Genomic DNA, 17,050 nt, shown 5'->3' with positions numbered 1-17,050 from the left:
AATATGAGTGTCTGAGCAAAGGGTCTGAATACTTATGACCATGTGATATTTCAGTTTTTCTTTTTTAATACATTTGCAAACATTTTTACATTTCAGGTTTTTTTCAGTCAAGATGGGGTGCGGAGTGTACTTTAATGAGAAAAAAATGAACTTTTTAGAATTTACCAAATGACTGCAATGAAACAAAGAGTGAAAAATTTAAAGGGGTCTGAATACTTTCCGTACCCACTGTAAATACTGTTTTAATAGTCCCCTTAGGGGACTTGAAGCTGCGATTATCTGATTGCTTGTGCTGTACATAGAAGTGCATCAGTACTGCTATTTATAGAGAAAATCATGATCTATTATGAATGCCAGTTACAGGTTGGCTTTCACAGGATATTCGTAACGACGGGCACTTCAGCAGACTTTTCTTTGAGCAGTAGGGTACAGTCATGTTGTAACTGGGAGGAGCTTCTACAAACTGCTCCTACAAAGATGGAAGCATATAATGGTCCAAAATGTCTTGGAATGCCGAAGCATGAAGATGTCTCTTCACTGGAACCAGACCAATCACTTAGAGACAACCCCATAGTGTTATCCCTCCTTCACCAAAGTTTACAGTTAGCACAATGTGGTCAAGCCGGTAATGTTCTGCTGACGTTTGTCAAATCCGTCCATCAGATAGAGAAGTGTGGTTCATCACTCCGCATGACGTGTTAACTGCTTCAGTAGCGTATGCCATCTGTTGCTTTGCGTTATGCTTGGTGATGTAAGACTGGCATGCAGCTGCTAGTCCATGGCTTTCATGCCATGAAGGTCCCCATGCTGAGGCTAATGCCAGAGGAGGTTTGGAGCACTGCAGTTATTGATTCAGCAGAATGTAGGGGATTGGTGAATATTATGTACTGTGAGCCTCAACACTCGGCGACCTTGCTCTTTAATTTTACATGGTCTGGCACTTTTCAATATTACTACTCACAATTGATTGTGAAATATTTAGGAGGGAAAATATTTACAAACTGATTGTTACAGCAATGACACCCTATTATAGTACCACACTCATATTCTGAGAGCTCTGTAGAACGAGTCATTCTTTTACAAATGTATTAAAGTCAGACTGCATGGTTAGGGGCTGGATTTATACACATGTGGTAATGGGACTGAATGAAAAATTGAATTCAATGATAAAGATGCATGTACCAGTACATTTGTCCATGAAGTGTAGCTATTTAGCTGTAAAATAATAAAATCAGCGTTCTTAATGAAGTTTTGCTGTCTAGACTTCACACTAGTGGCATCCAGTTGCATTTGTTTGGCATCAAGTTCCATCTCCCCCAGTGGAAGCTGTTAAAGAAGAAGCACCCAGCTTTTGTCCTTGTGTGTCCCTAGTGCATTATTTTTCTTAACATAGATAACTCAGAAAACTACATAAAGTAATCCACAATAGGCTTCTTCCCAGCAAATTGCTGAAATGTGTGGATGGCAAGTATATCGGGAAGAGTGATTGGAGGCCTTGCTGTGACATCTGAGAGTGGCCTGGAGTGGAGTCCTGCTGTAACTATTGGGAAGGAATTTGGGCTGAGGGAATCCTGCTCTGACTACTGGGCACATGTAGGGGACTGCTGGGAAAGTGTGGAGGAGGCTGCTGACTGGGGATACTAGGGTAACTGAGCGGAGCTTCTGTGACTTCTGTAGTAGCTGGGTCTGCTTTAATCACCACAGCACAGAATAAAGGACACCAGATTTTTGTACTAGAGGTGAAGGAAACAATTGTAACTACCCTTCAATGTGCCATACCTAGAAATTGTGTTGTATATTTTGAATTATACAGTGCTGGTCACTATTATTGGTACCCCTTCATTTTTTTTTCATAGACTGTACAATATCTTCAGAAATAAATGGAAATGTACCAAAATTATATCCTCAGGATTTTTTAATTAGTGGTTCAAAGTAATACAACAATAAAACATTGTTTTTCAGCTTCCATGTTGCAATTTCAAAGAAGAAACAAAATAAACAGCATGTGCAGCAATAAAGGCCCTGCTAATTAATACTTGGTTGTACACCCCTCGGCATTGCTGACAGTCTCCAAATGTTTCTTGTAGCTATCTCTAAGCTTCTTGCACTTCTCAGCTGGAATTTTCTCCCACTCTTCCTTTGCAGTTTGTTTAAGCTCTTGAATATTTACAGGGTTCTTTTTCCCAATGACAGATTTCAGCTCACCCCAAAGATTTTCAATGGGATTGAGGTCAGGACTCATTGTTGTCCATTTTTTCTTTTTCAACCATTCCTGTGTACTTTTGAATGTGTGCTTTGGGTCATTGTCTTGCTGGAGGACCCATGATCTTCAATTCAAACTACGTTTTCTTACACTGGGTAGGACATTTCGCTCTAAAATCTCTTGATAATTCTCTGATTTCATGATTCCTGTGATACGGTGAAAGCCTCCAGTACCTGATGCAGCAAAGAAACCCCACAGCATTATGGATCCTCCACCATGCTTAACTGTCGGTAAGGTGTTCTTTTCCTTATAAGCTTCATTGTGCCATCTGTAAACAAACTGTTCCTTTGCATTGCCAAAAAGTTCTATTTTTGTTTCATCTGTCCACAGAACATTTTCATCTTTGGCAAAGATCAGTCATTCCTTTTTATGTCTTTTCTTCAGCAATGGTTTCTTCCTTGGCCTTCGCTCATAAAGCTCTGCTAGGTTTAGTGTGCGGTATATGGTACTTGTTGAAACCATGACCCCAGACTGTTCCAGGTTGGTCTTCAGGTCTTTGGATGTTTGATGTGGAGTTTTTTTCGCCATTCGCACCAACCTTCGAAGACATCTCTTGTCAATTTTCCTCTTTCCCCCTCATCCAGGGAGGTTCTTGATAGCTCCATGCTTGGCAACTTCTTAATAACATTGCACACTGTTGAAACTGAGATACCAAGGTCTTTGGAGACGGCCTTATACCCTTTGTAAGTCTTTTGTTTGCTAATAGCAGTTCTGATGTCCTCAGACAGCTCCTTTGTCTTCACCATTGTGACAAAGGAAAAGGGCCTAACATCGTGGCTTTTTAAAATAGTGAATTCATCATTCATTGGCTAATTCATGTCACATGGGCATCGACAATTAATCACAGGAGAATCTCTTTTGTGATTTACCACAGGCGAGTCAAAATGTGTTTCCATACTAAATTAATGTAAAGGGTGCCAAAACCAGTGACACAGCAAGTTTTAGGTTTTTCTATTTTTCCCTCCCATTGTTTTTTTGTTTTAAATCATTGTTTATCATTTGCTCTTTTGTATTTAACACGCGTGCTCTATACAAAAAAATTGTTTCACTTGATTCATTTTTTTCAGTAGATATTCCACATTATGTACTTAAACTTCATGGGTGCCAATAACAATGAACAGGACTGTATATGTTTTTCACATTAGTATTTTTTGTACAGTTTTTTGGAGTGCCAACAGATGGATTTGAATAATCTAGTAACTTCTTACTCTGTATCTCAGGAACAATGATGATAGAATTGGAGGAATGGATTAGTGATCTGGAAAACTGGAATGAAGGGAAAGCTCTCATCCTTTATGGTGCGGAGGACACATTCTGTTCTGGTGCAGACTTGAATGCCGTTAATGCCATGTCAAGTCCAGAGGTAATGTCTGTATTAATAAAGTGTCTTTGAGAATTCATTGTTATTGCTCATTTTTTTTACTAGAATACTCATTCTTTCAGTAGCCTCACTTATTTCTGAAGCCATAATGATTTTCTGTATCCACAGGATGGGCTGATGATGTGTATGTATATGCAGAAGACACTGACAAGGTTGCAAAGGTACTTTCCTCCTTGTATTAGTCTGATATTAGTAGAATTGTTATGATGTACACATCTATAATGAGGCATATACATGTCTTGCCTTTTGCTGAATCAGTCTTGAGCCATATGCACATTATAAAGGAACTCTGTCAGCATGTTTGACCTCATGTAAGGTGCCCCAGCGAGGTAGTCATGGGCGAGCTGTAGCCCCCTCTCGCTCTGGCACCCTACAGACAATTCGTGTCCTCCCTCTGATGTGTGGCTGTGTATGTAGTGCTCTCCACTTACTTCAAACCATCCGATCGCGGCTGTCTCCAGGCATTTCTCTTCTGGGACCAGGGCAGCAGTAAATTCAGAGGACACGAGGTTCTTAACCAGAACTTGAACTTTACTTGGGGAAGAGGAATATGTACAATATTTACAGGCAGATATAATGGATAAGGCCCGACAGGTTATCATCTCTCTCACAGGCGCTGGCAACTCCTTCAGCCCTGGTTGCCTCTTTAAGTGAAGCATCTCTGTGACTCTAATCTCTAGCCCAAGAGACTCTTCTGCAATACCAACAGTGATCTGGATCCGATATCTCTCCCCCACGTCTTAGCCTGGAGTCCTATTTATCTTCAACTGCTTCCTGCAGACTAGAAGTGCCCCGGGTCCTCACTACCTTTGATGAGTTTCTCCGGCTGGCTAACAGGACTCTTGCTCTTGCGTAGGGAGACTTTCACACTGGCGATCCCACTGTCTGAGGGTTTGGAGCTCCCGTCTACCATAGCAGCCAATATATATTCAGGCTGCCCGTATGGTTCACTGTCCTATCTCTTAATGAAGAATCACTTCCTGATTCTGGAAACTAAACAGAGATTTTCCTAATGTGCCCACCCTCAGTGAGCTGTCATCATACAGCATTAACTCATCACTGTCTGTAACACTGCTAGCAGACTCAACCTGACATCTGCACCCAGGACAGTGGCATCTTGTGGCTGTTTACAGGTACTGCAGCCCACAAGGAATTATGCTAGGAACAAGCTCTATATCACTCAAGGCTTGATCAGGGCACTAAGTTCCTCCTTTACTCTGCTGACTGGACCACTGAAGCTAACCTCTTAGCTTGGCCTACCAACAGTTCAGACTACAGGAACACTTCTTTTAACTATCTCAGTGCCAAGGGAAGGCTTCGCCCTTCCCCACTATTACACTCACACTGCTGACATTGCTATAAAGAGGAAGGTGAGTGCACTCTATGTTTTAATGCATCCAATGCTACATCACAGATGCCCTGGAGGCGGTGTCTGCCCTGGTCACTGCACGCCACACTGAATGTTCACTGGCCACATGCCTCTGCTCTGAAAGATAGCATTAGCATTTAATAAGGAGACCATCAGAGCGATCACTCAGATCAGCATGGATGGGCTCATGGTTCTTAGGACATGCAACTTGCATGACCATCACCCAAAGAGTACATATCTTGCTCTTAAAAGTCTTAATATAGCACTGTCAGTAAAACTGCTGGCAGACTCCCTTTAAGTAAGATTCAATTAGGGGGTTAATCCAGTGGGAGCATGGAGTTCACACTATACAGCACTGAGGTGGTAGACTGGTCAGTGTATTGTAAGGAAAGCCCTATAGCTTAGTGAATCCCCACCAATCAGCATCACTGAAAGTTATGTACTAAATGATAATTCCCTTCACTGTAGTCTTGATGAGTAACCATCACTTTAATTTGTATTTAATAAATCATTAGTACACATGAAAATAGGAAACTTTGTAATGTATCTTAGCAGAGAAATCTTTTTCTGTGCTGATCTTTCATTTTCAAAATCCTCAATTCACGGATAAAATCTGTATTCAATGAAAACAAATTATTACATTACGGAGATTGAATATTATAAGCACAAACTGCCATCTCCTATGTAGAAGAGAGGGAGGAGTTAGAAGCAAGCTCCTCCCTCCTCCCCTCTACATAGATTCTTATCAGCTGCCATCTCCTATGTAGAAGAGAGGGAGGAGCTAGAAGCAAGCTCCTCCCTCCTTCCCTCTACATAGATTCTTATCAGCTGCCATCTCCTATCTCCGTAATGTAATAATATGTCTTCATCGAATACAGATTTTACCCGTAAAATGAGAATTTTGAAAATTAATAAGCGCAGGAGGAGAAAGTAGCATAAGATATAAGACTATAATAAATAAAAGGACACAACCAGGACATCAACATAGTTAAGGAAGGGCCTTCTACTCCAGATACAAATTTAAACCAAAAAATAATGAGTACAGTCATGGCCAAAAGTTTTGAGAATGACACCAAAATTATATTTTCACATGATCTGCTGGCCTCTGGTTTTTATTAGTGTTTGTCTGATGTTTATATCACATACAGAAATATAATTGCAATCATATTATGAGTACCAATAGGTTATATTGACAGTTAGAATGAGTTAATGCAGCAAGTCAATATTTGCAGTGTTGCCCCTTCTTCAAGACCTCTGTAATTCTCCCTGGCATGCTCTCAATCAACTTTTGGACCAAATCCTGACTGATAGCAGTCCATTCTTGCATAATCAATGCTTGCATTTTGCCAGAATTTGTTGGTTTTTGTTTGTCCACCCGTCTCTTGATGATTGACCACAAGTTCTCAATGGGATTAAGATCTGGGGAGTTTCCAGGCCATGGACCCAAAATCTCTATGTTTTGTTCCATGAGCCATTTAGTTATCACCTTTGCTTTATGGCAAGGTGCTCCATCATGCTGGAAAAGGCATTTTTGGGCGCCAAACTGCTCTTGGACGGTTGGGAGAAGTTGCTCTTGGAGGACATTCTGGTACCATTCTTTATTCATGGCTGTGTTTTTAGGCAAGACTGTGAGTGAGCCAATTCCCTTGGCTGAGAAGCAACCCCACACATGAATGGTTTCAGGATGCTTTACAGTTGGCATGAGACAAGACTGGTGGTAGCGCTCACCTCTTCTTCTTCGAATAAGCTGTTTTCCAGATGTCCCAAACAATCGAAAAGGGGATTCATCAGAGAAAATGACTTTGCCCCAGTCCTCAGCAGTCCACTCCCTGTACCTTTGGCAGAATATCAGTCGGTCCCTGATGTTTTTTCTGGAGAGAAGTGGCTTCTTTGCTGCCCTCCTTGAAACCAGCCCTTGCTCAAAGAGTCTCCGCCTCACAGTGCGTGCAGAAGCACTCACACCAGCCTGCTGCCATTCCTGAGCAAGCTCGGCACTGCTGGCAGTCCCATCCCGCAGCTGAAACAGTTTTTAGATACGGTCCTGGCGCTTGCTGGTCTTTCTTGGGCGCCCTGGAGCCTTTTTGACAACAATGGAAGCTCTCTCCTTGAAGTTCTTGATGATGCGATAGATTGTTGACTGAGGTGCAATCTTTGTAGCTGCGATACTCTTCCCTGTTAGGCCATTTTTGTGCAGTGCAATGATGGCTGCACGTGTTTCTTTAGAGATAACCATGGTTAACTGAAGAGAAACAATGATACCAAGAACCAGCCTCCTTTTAAAGTGTCCAGTGATGTCATTCTTACTTAATCATGACTGATTGATCGCCAGCCCTGTCCTCATCAACACCCACACCTGTGTTAATGGATCAATCACTAAAACGATGTTAGCTGCTCCTTTTAAGGCAGGACTGCAATGATGTTGAAATGTGTTTTGGGGGTTAAAGTTCATTTTCTGGGCAAATATTGACTTTGCAAGTACAGTAATTGCTGTTAAGCTGATCACTCTTTGACATTCAGGAGTATATGCAAATTGCCATTACAAAAAATGAAGCAGTAAACTTTGGAAAAATTACTATTTGTCTCATTCTCAATACTTTTGGCCATGACTGTACATAATGGCCCAAATAAGAACACCAAGAATGTCCATGCTAGTGCTCAAAATGCAATTCCGTTTATTATTCGGTTACATTGTGGACAGCTTATACAAGGTAGGGGAAAAGAATAACACGAAGGCAACGGAGGGAAGATAAAGTGCATATGGTACAGTTAAGGGTCCTTGTGCAAAGTAGCAAAATTGGGTCCCAGTATTATGACAAGGGATATAACAAGGGTAGAAGAATCCTTCCCTATATCCCTCTCTAAAGTACTCACCAGTTCCTAAATGTAAATTATTGCTCACCCATACTGTATCCCGGGGTCGTGCGTCCCTCCGTGTCAAAGTGCAGCCCCGACACGTGTTTCGCTAGATTCTGCTTCCAGGGGCATGTGAGGAAGCAGCATCTAACAAAACACGTGTTAAATGTTTTAGGAAACGCCAACTTTTTTTTTTTTTTCTTCCTAAAGAATTTTTTTGGTTATTTTCTGAGCATTTTTATGTTTTTGACCACCATAACTTTTTTATTTTGAGTCCATTTTGTTAGCATTTTTTGTGGCTTCTTTTTTTTTTTTTTTTACGTTTTCCTGTTGTGCATTCCTACTCCTATAAACAATTAATAAATTGCTGACAGTACAAGCAAAATGATGGCAAAATGCTCTAAAAGATGCTTCGGCATCTCATGAGCTTTCCTGCTGACTTTTTTTAAGAGTTAGTGCTTTTTTTTAAGCAGTTTTCAGAGCAGAATATGTGCATGTGCACGTTCCCTTAGTATGCGCATTTGTCTCTTTACCAAAACTGCAAGGTTTTTAAGTGTAATAAATGGTATTTATATCAATGAAAATTCTTGATGATAATTGTAGCCATTAAGTATATATACATTTTTCCATGACTGTGTTTATTTTCTCAAACTTGGGCTATAGAACAGTATTGCCTTATTTGCTGTGTAGTAACACCATATATTTCCCTGTCGTACAAATCTTAGGGTATATTCATGCAGGGCAGATAAACTCACATCTACAATTTTGCTAGTATGGATTTGGCAGCCGATTTTAATCTTCGTAATGGAAAAGTTTTCTGCCACAAAACCTGTCAGCTTTCCACAATATGATGGAGCATGGAGCATATTTGATAATCACCAACAAACATTTTTTTCCACAATGTCTGACTCTCATGCACAGCATATCTGGCTCGTGTGAACCTGCCTTTAGGTTAAAGGGGTATTCCCATCTCCAAGATCCTATCCCAATATGTAGTAGGTATAATAATAATAATTATATTAGCAACTATCTCCAATTAGAAAGGCAGTATAGTTCTTCTGATTAGCTATGTCACTTTCCCCATGTGCAGGGCATTGCAGTAGCTTAGGTATCCATGGTTACGACCACTTATATAGTGACAGTTAGGTGTTAGTGGTCGTAACCATGGCTAACTAAGCTACTGCAATGCCCTGCACATGGGGAAAGTGACATAGCTAATCAGAAGAACTATACATTTCTAATTGGAGGTATTTGCTAATATTATTATTACACCTACTAAATATTGGGATAGGATCATGGAGATGGGAATACCGCTTTAAGTCCAATTGATATGGCCACAACCACAGACGAATTGCAACCAGAATGCAGTAAAGACTGTGCCGACATGCTGATTGGAGTGTCTTTCAAACTAATTGCACCTAAAAGCAGTTTGACGGTTAATGGCTTTGCAGCTGCACATCACTTTACTCCATGGCCATTAACCATCAATCTGTTTCATGTTATGCAGAGATCGGAGATGCTCCTCTGCACCGGGGCAGCCACAAAGCTTTAAGCCTAAAAAGGTGAAATAAATACTGTGCATATAGAATTTCCAATGTCCACTTTCATATGTAAAAGTAAATATACATATTTTACTTATGACATAAACTCACATGGGAAATGCGTAATAGAGTTCTGTATCCCTCGTTATGAATAATCTGAGCTCAGGTGTAAAGTGGCGCACATATTTATTTAATGATTATTGTATTTAAGGTTGCCAATCATTAGTGTAGCCCTTGTTCAAGGAAAAGCAATTGGGGGAGGAGCGGAGATGAGTACAGCATGTGATTTCAGGTATGTTCATCTTAAAGCTATTTATTGCTCTATTTACTGTGTTGGTGAGAATCGATTTGCACGACTCCATCCATTGGTCACAGCAGTGGTCTTTAGACGGGAGCAGGAGAATCGCCCCTTACCTGACGACATCCGCGGCGGCTCTTTTGATTAGTTGACTTAGGGTGATGTGACCCCGCTATCAGGTAAAACCAAAGTTGCGATTACTCGATGTCTGGAGTTTTTATGGATTTGCAATAAAGAAGATTTTTTTTGACGAGGACGCAGTGCTGGATGTACTTTCCTTTTCTCTAAAACCAAAGTAAGCCTCTTTAGATTTTTATATATTGCGATTGCTATTATAAGGTATAATAGTTATATATATATATATATATATATATATATATATATATATATATATATAATAGTTTCTTTAAATTGAACCCTTTATGTTTCCAAATGCTGGTAACATGCAGATATGGGGTTAATCTGCAGGTTAATGGCGTCCTCTCGGCTGCCTTTAGCTTTCAGTCATAGAGGTGTGGCTAACGCAGCTGCAGTCACCGCTCAATATACAGTCAGCCGTGGCTGTAACCGCGCCCCGGCACGGACTGACAGCCAGCTCATATCTGTAGGTTGATAGCGTTTTTTGACATTACAGATTCTCTTTAAAGCTTACCTGTCTTTTCATATCAAACCTTTAGAAAAGCATACAGTAATATGAAAAAGTTTGGGCACCCCTATTAATCTTAAGCTTAATGTTTTATAAAAATTGGTGTTTTTGCAACAGCTATTTCAGTTTGATATATGTAATAACTGTTGGACAAAGTAATGTTTCTGCCTTGAAATGAGGTTTATTGTACTAACAGAAAATGTGCAATCTGCATTCAAACAAAATTTGACAGGTGCATAAGTATGGGCACCCTTATCATTTTCTTGTTTTAAATATTCCTACCTACTTTTTACTGACTCACTAAAGCACTTTTTTAGTTTTGTAACCTCATTGAGCTTTGAACTTCATAGCCAGGTGTATGCAATCATGAGAAAAGCTACTTAAAGTGGCCACTTGCAAGTTGTTCTCCTGTTTGAATCTCCTCTGAAGAGTGGCATCATGGGCTCCTCAAAACAACTGTCAAATGATCTGAAAACAAAGATTATTCAACATAGTTGTTCAGGGGAAGGATACAAAAAGCTGTCTCAGAGATTTAACCTGTCAGTTTCCACTGTGAGGAACATAGTAAGGAAATGGAAGAACACAGGGACAGTTCTTGTTAAGGCCAGAAGTGGCAGGCCAAGAAAAACATCAGAAAGGCAGAGAAGAAGAATGGTGAGATCAGTCAAGGACAATCCTCAGACCACCTCCAGAGAGCTGCAGCATCAACTTGCTGCAGATGGTGTCACTGTGCATCGGTCAACTATACAACGCACTTTGCACAAGGAGAAGCTGTATGGGAGAGTGATGCGAAAGAAGCCGTTTCTGCAAGCACGCCACAAACAGAGTCGGCTGAGGTATGCAAAAGCACATTTGGAGAAGCCAATTTATTTTTGGAAGAAGGTCCTGTGGACTGATGAAACCAAGATTGAGTTGTTTGGTCATACAAAAAGGCATTATGCATGGCGGCAAAAAAACACAGCATTCCAAGAAAAACACTTGCTACCCACAGTAAAATTTGGTGTAGGTTCCATCATGCTTTGGGGCTGTGTGGCCAATGCCGGCACCGGGAATCTTGTTAAAGTTGAGTGACGCATGGATTCCACTCAGTATCAGCAGATTCTTGACAATAATGTTCAAGAATCAGTGATAAAGTTGAAGTTACGCAGGGGATGGATCTTTCAGCAAGACAATGATCCAAAATACCGCTCCAAATCTACTCAGGCATTCATGCAGAGGAACAATTACAATGTTCTGGAATGGCCATCCCAGTCCCCAGACCTGAATATCATTGAACATCTGTGGGATCATTTGAAGAGGGCTGTCCATGCTCGGCGACCATCAAACTTAACTGAACTGGAATTGTTTTGTAAAGAGGAATGGTCAAAAATACCTTCATCCAGGATCCAGGAACTCATTAAAAGCTACAGGAAGCGACTAGAGGCTGTTATTTTTGCAAAAGGAGGATCTACTAAATATTAATCTCACTTTTCTGGTGAGGTGCCCATACTTATGCACCTGTCAAATTTTGTTTGAATGCAGATTGCACATTTTCTGTTAGTACAATAAACCTCATTTCAAGGCAGAAACATTACTGTGTCCAACAGTTATTACATATATCAAACTGAAATAGCTGTTGCAAAAACACCAATTTTTATAAAACAATAAGCTTAAGATTAATAGGGGTGCCCAAACTTTTTCACATAACTGTAGTCTTGCTGCATTCATCCAACACAAGGTAAAGCCGTTTTTGGTGCACAAACAAATCTAGTATATCCAGAAACTGTCCCAATTCTGATGATTTGTAATTTGCCATCCACTCTTTTTGAACAAATGGTTCCTCTTAAATCAACATTCTGCCAGCACTACAGGTGCTGGATTCCCTATCCCTCATTTTCCAGCATGCAATTCACATGCTATTGTTCAGTGGCTGGTCTACCCTAAATTGCAAACCCACCTCTCTGCTATGCCGGCATGTAAACTGATTTGCAAATTGCCTATTTAGTTATATAATCCTGAATGCTAATGATATGATTTGTTTCCTGTCGCCTATAAGTGAAGCTTTTGTGCTGCATGATTGTGCCGGCACAAATAATGTTCTATTTGTTCTTCATAGTGTAATTTCATCAAGGCAGTCAATACATCAGCCATTATACATTGACGCCCAGAATTAATTATGGTTAATGAAGCAAAGAGTGTGTCAAAATCATCAGGTGCTCAGATAACTATGCCATCATGCACATGAGCCTGAAATTGATTTACTCTGCTTCTTTCAATGTCATTTAAGTTGCATGTGTGAGTTAGTATTTTATCATTTAAAAGGGTGGAACCAGTTTACCTTATAATGTACAATATTTTTTCCCATTAGTTTTCATATGACATGGGGCTAAGAAAATGTTTTAATACCTCGCTTCTCTGACTTAGTTAGGGAACATGTACAAATTGGGACTGATTCATCAATTCAGTGCATCTTCTTTGTGGCGTGCACCAATCCAGAAATGCTACTCCAGTCAGTCACTGTCCTGCCCATAGATCTTAAAGGGAATCTGTCAGCAGGTTTTTGCTCATCTGGGAGCAGCGTAATGTAGGCAATGAGAAGCTGAATCCAACGATGTATCACTTAGTTTACTGGGTGCAGTCGTTCCGACACAATCAGAGCTTTTAGATTTGAAATGAAGCAGAGCTGATGAAGCTAACCCCGCCCACACCAGGCTCTCTGTGTACAAAGTCTATAGACAGTGAGGAGTCCGGCAATGTAAATCTCTTAGCGATAAATCCTTTACAGTTAGCAAACAACAGCACTCACTTTGGCAAGTGACATCCCTGAATTCTGTGTTTCAGACTCTATCTCCTGCTGTCTTCAGATTACATAGCAAAAAACTGGTGACGGATTCCCTTTAACAGCTCATTTAGATATAGGTAAAATGTTGATATCTTGGGAATAAGGCATCGAATCGCAGATATTAAGGTATCATTTTATTCAGTTTCCTATGACCGGCGTGCCCATAAAGATGGTTTAAAAGGGTTGATCCTACAGACAGATGCCCTTTAACTCATTTTACAGCCAGCAATAGGCAGATGAAAAGACACAAAGTTATAGAAGGCAAGCTGTGCAAAATGTTTAATGAACCCCAATTCCAAAAATTTGTTGTAGCCCAAAATACATGCATTCAAGTAAAAAATAAACAATTGTTTCCTGCTTCTCCCCTCACTTAGATAGAACACCATGTTGCGCTACTACTTTTAATTTAGGAATCAACTTTGCACTGCAGCAAATACTTTTTTAGAGGCAAGATGAACAAAAAACAGCGGTTCTTTAGTTTTAGTTATTTTTAAGATAAATGTTGATACATTTATAGTATGGGTTTCTACGGATGCGGTCATCTCGATTATCAATATAGTTTATGTTCCTTTACTTTGTGCGCAGTATAGTCCCTTTTTATAAATAAATAAATAATGGACTTTTGGCGTTAATATATTGAGCCACAACTTTATTTTTTATTTTTTTATTGATGACATGTATCCGATAAAGGCCGATAAAGAATTTTTTTGTATTTTCCTTTTTGCAGGTTGATGACTGAAAGGAGTGAAATACAATTCGTCCATAAGCATATGGGAATAATTCCCGGCTGGGGAGGAGCATCAAGATTAATTCAGCTTGTTGGAAGTAGACCAGCTCTTAAATTATTAAGTGGTGCTCTCAAGATTCACCCTCAATATGCTTTAAGCATTGGACTGACTGATGACATATTATCTTCTTCTGCAGACAGAGCTTTGGAAGAAGCCCATACATGGATACGGCCATATACTAAAGGACCAGCCGATGTAATCAGGGCAATTAAAAGGCTAGTTGCCTCTAGCAGAGAACAGTTATTTGAAGATGCACTGAGGAAGGAAAAGGACATATTTGCAACATTGTGGGGTGGACCCAATCATTTACAGGCCTTGTCGAAAGTATTCAAACCCAATTAATGCACAAAGTCCAGCATCGAGTGCAGTTACAATCCACTATGTACTGCACATGTTTCGTATCAAGTGCAAATATTTATACTTCATTTAGTGCTAAAATCATTTTGCTTTTTGGATGAAAGGGACATTATTCTAATAAAAAATCATTGACATAATATGACCTAAACATGTAAGTGTAAAACGCTTAAAAGATTATTTATACATAAATATACATTGCATGGACCAAAGTATTTGGACATTACACCTACAGGAGATCTTATGACAACTTCTTTTTTTTTTCTAATTATTTAAAAGAAGAAGGCACGGAAGCAAAACATCGACATCAGTAATGAAACATCCAAGTATGGCAAAACAATATAATACAGAAAAATAGAGTACAAAATTGTTATTGTGAAAAAAAGAAATAAACAAAAGAAAAAGGTATTCATCAACAAATGTGTAATCAGATGGCCAGCCTGAGATTTTTAGAATTTTTTTTGGGGAAGCAAGGGGAGAGGGGGAAGCTGAGGGAGCAGAAGGATGCAATAGAAGAAGGAGGGAAGGGGAAGGAGGAGGGAGAGGAAATAAAACTAAAAAAAAGGGGGAGGGATGGGATAGAACTGTAAAGTCACAGGCTCAGAGGAAGAGGGTTCATGTAAATAAATCTTCCCAAAAGATATTACAAGATGTCAAGGTACTCAGTAGCCTGTTGAAATTTCATCCAGGAAAACCAGGTGTTTTGAAATTTTGTGAACATACCATGGATGGAAGAGGGTAAATCTTCCATATACATAATATTGTTAACCTTCGCCAGCCAGAGTGATGTAGGAAAACAAGCGTTTTTTCTCACAGTAATGGAATACAGACACGAGCAGCCATTATCAGGAATTTTAATGAAGAACGTTTATACGAAGCAACAGGAATCTCACAGATATGAAGCAAGAACAGATCCGGACCCAACTCTTCAGTAAATCCTGCGATGTTTCATATGATTACCTTAACTCCTGGCCAAAATGTGAGGAGTATTTTACAAGTCCAGAAGATGTGAAAGAATGACCCTTCTGCCTCACCACACCTCCAGCGTGTAGGATCAGATATGAGAAAAAGAGCGCGTAGACAAGTAGGAACTCTATACCAACGGGATAGTAGCCTCCTGAAATCTAGAGCTAATAGAAGCTTTATGCGTGAGAGAGAAGATTCAAGCTCTTTGTTTGGAAGTGAGATTAATGTTTAAGTCTTCCTCCCATTTTAAAATAAATTGGGAGGGAATTGGTCCATGGTGGAGATCAACATGGAATAAGCCCTGGAAAGAATGTGTCTAAATGGATGTTAGCCAAGACAGGTCATTTCAAATTGCATCTTAGTTTGCAAAAAAATATATTTAGGAGTGAGTTTATCCAGAAAATGTTCTAGTTGCATGTATCTGCAGTGCCCTAGCGGAATCACTTCAGTTAACGTATATAGTTGTTCAAAGGTGGGCCAGTCACCACTGACACGAAAACTTCCAACACAATCCACTGCAGCAGTAATCCACGACTTAAAGACCGGGTCAGAAAAAACTAGGTTCAAACATAGGATGATTTGAGGTTAAAATCGAGTACTGAGGAAACGCAACTGCATGGACGGCAGTATTACAACAGGAGCTGAGAGTAGGGCCAATAGTAGGGTGTGCTTTCAGTAGATTAGTGTGGAAGAGGCGGCTCATGGTAAGGTATCTAATAGAAAGGGGCTGAAGCTTTGCTCTGTTTGTACCCACGCTTTAGTTTGTCTGTTTCTACACCAGTCAACTATTTGAGAAAGATGACTTGCCAGATGATAGGACTTAATATCGAGAAGACCTCTGCTACCTCCATCTTTTAGTCTGCAGAGAATTGAATGTTTAAGTCTAGCTGTCTTTTTCACACAAATAAAGGCGTTTTGAATCTTGATAATACTTTTGAAGAAGACTGAAAGGATTTTGATGGGAAGCACTTGCAGAAGGTAGAGGATTCTCGAGAGGACGTTCATTTTTAAAATCTTTAAAAAAACGTAAAAATCACTGCGGACGTTTCGGCCAACACTGTGGCCTTGATCACAATGTCGCAAGTGGATAGACGCATCTGGGAAAAAAGGAGAAGAATTACCAGTCAAAAAGAAGTGAGGGGCTATTCTTAGATAAGGAAACCAATCCGGTAGGAGGTGTCTGGGTATAGACATGGATGGAGTATGCCCGTCAGTTAGAAAAGTGCTGGGTTCAGGGTGTCCTGGAGCCAAGGACCGCGTCTGCTGGGAAATTATAAGTGGCGGACAGAAAAATATAGTCTGGTGCCGTGCTGAAGTTGGCTCGGTCCTGTGTGCCACGTGTATGGGATATATTTTGCGATGCGGTGCTCCAGAGAAGCCTGTACAGGGATCCGTGTGGATTTAAACGTGATCCCTTAAATGTTCTGAACCTGTCATTGGAGGTTCCGGTGGAGGATGCTGTAGGCCCTGACAGGCTTGCCTACAGCATCCTCCACCGAAACCTCGAATCCTCTGGAGCACCGCACCTGCCGAGATCTTAATCTATGGGGCTGGCCATTATCGCCTCCTACACTATCTCGCAAAATATATCCCATACACGTGGCACACAGGACCGAGCCAACTTCAGCACGGCACCAGACTATATTTTTCTGTCCACCACTTATAATTTCCCAGCAGACGCGGTCCTTGGCTCCAGGACATCCTGAACCCAGCACTTTTCTAACTGACGGGCATACTCCATCCGTGTCTATACCCAGACACATCCTACCG

At 40.4% G+C, this 17,050-nt stretch overlaps 1 protein-coding gene across 1 annotated transcript in view; it reads left to right on the top strand.

The window, feature by feature from the left end:
• ECHDC1 (ethylmalonyl-CoA decarboxylase 1) overlaps positions 1 to 15,998 on the top strand; it is a 32,045-nt gene extending 16,047 nt beyond the window's left edge. Inside the window, exons 3-6 of the mRNA XM_073673205.1 lie at positions 3,484 to 3,626; positions 3,753 to 3,805; positions 9,619 to 9,699; positions 13,900 to 15,998. Coding sequence (XP_073529306.1) covers positions 3,484 to 3,626; positions 3,753 to 3,805; positions 9,619 to 9,699; positions 13,900 to 14,302 — 680 coding nt within the window. The 3' untranslated portion in view covers positions 14,303 to 15,998. The remainder of the gene's footprint in view (positions 1 to 3,483; positions 3,627 to 3,752; positions 3,806 to 9,618; positions 9,700 to 13,899) is intronic.
• The last annotated feature ends 1,052 nt before the right edge of the window (positions 15,999 to 17,050 follow it).

Source organism: Phyllobates terribilis, unplaced genomic scaffold, assembly GCF_046119375.1.
Source record: "Phyllobates terribilis strain yellow unplaced genomic scaffold, ASM4611937v1 Scaffold_3__8_contigs__length_932513732, whole genome shotgun sequence".
NCBI lineage: Eukaryota > Metazoa > Chordata > Amphibia > Anura > Dendrobatidae > Phyllobates > Phyllobates terribilis.
This window is presented reverse-complemented; position numbering and strand designations above follow the sequence as displayed.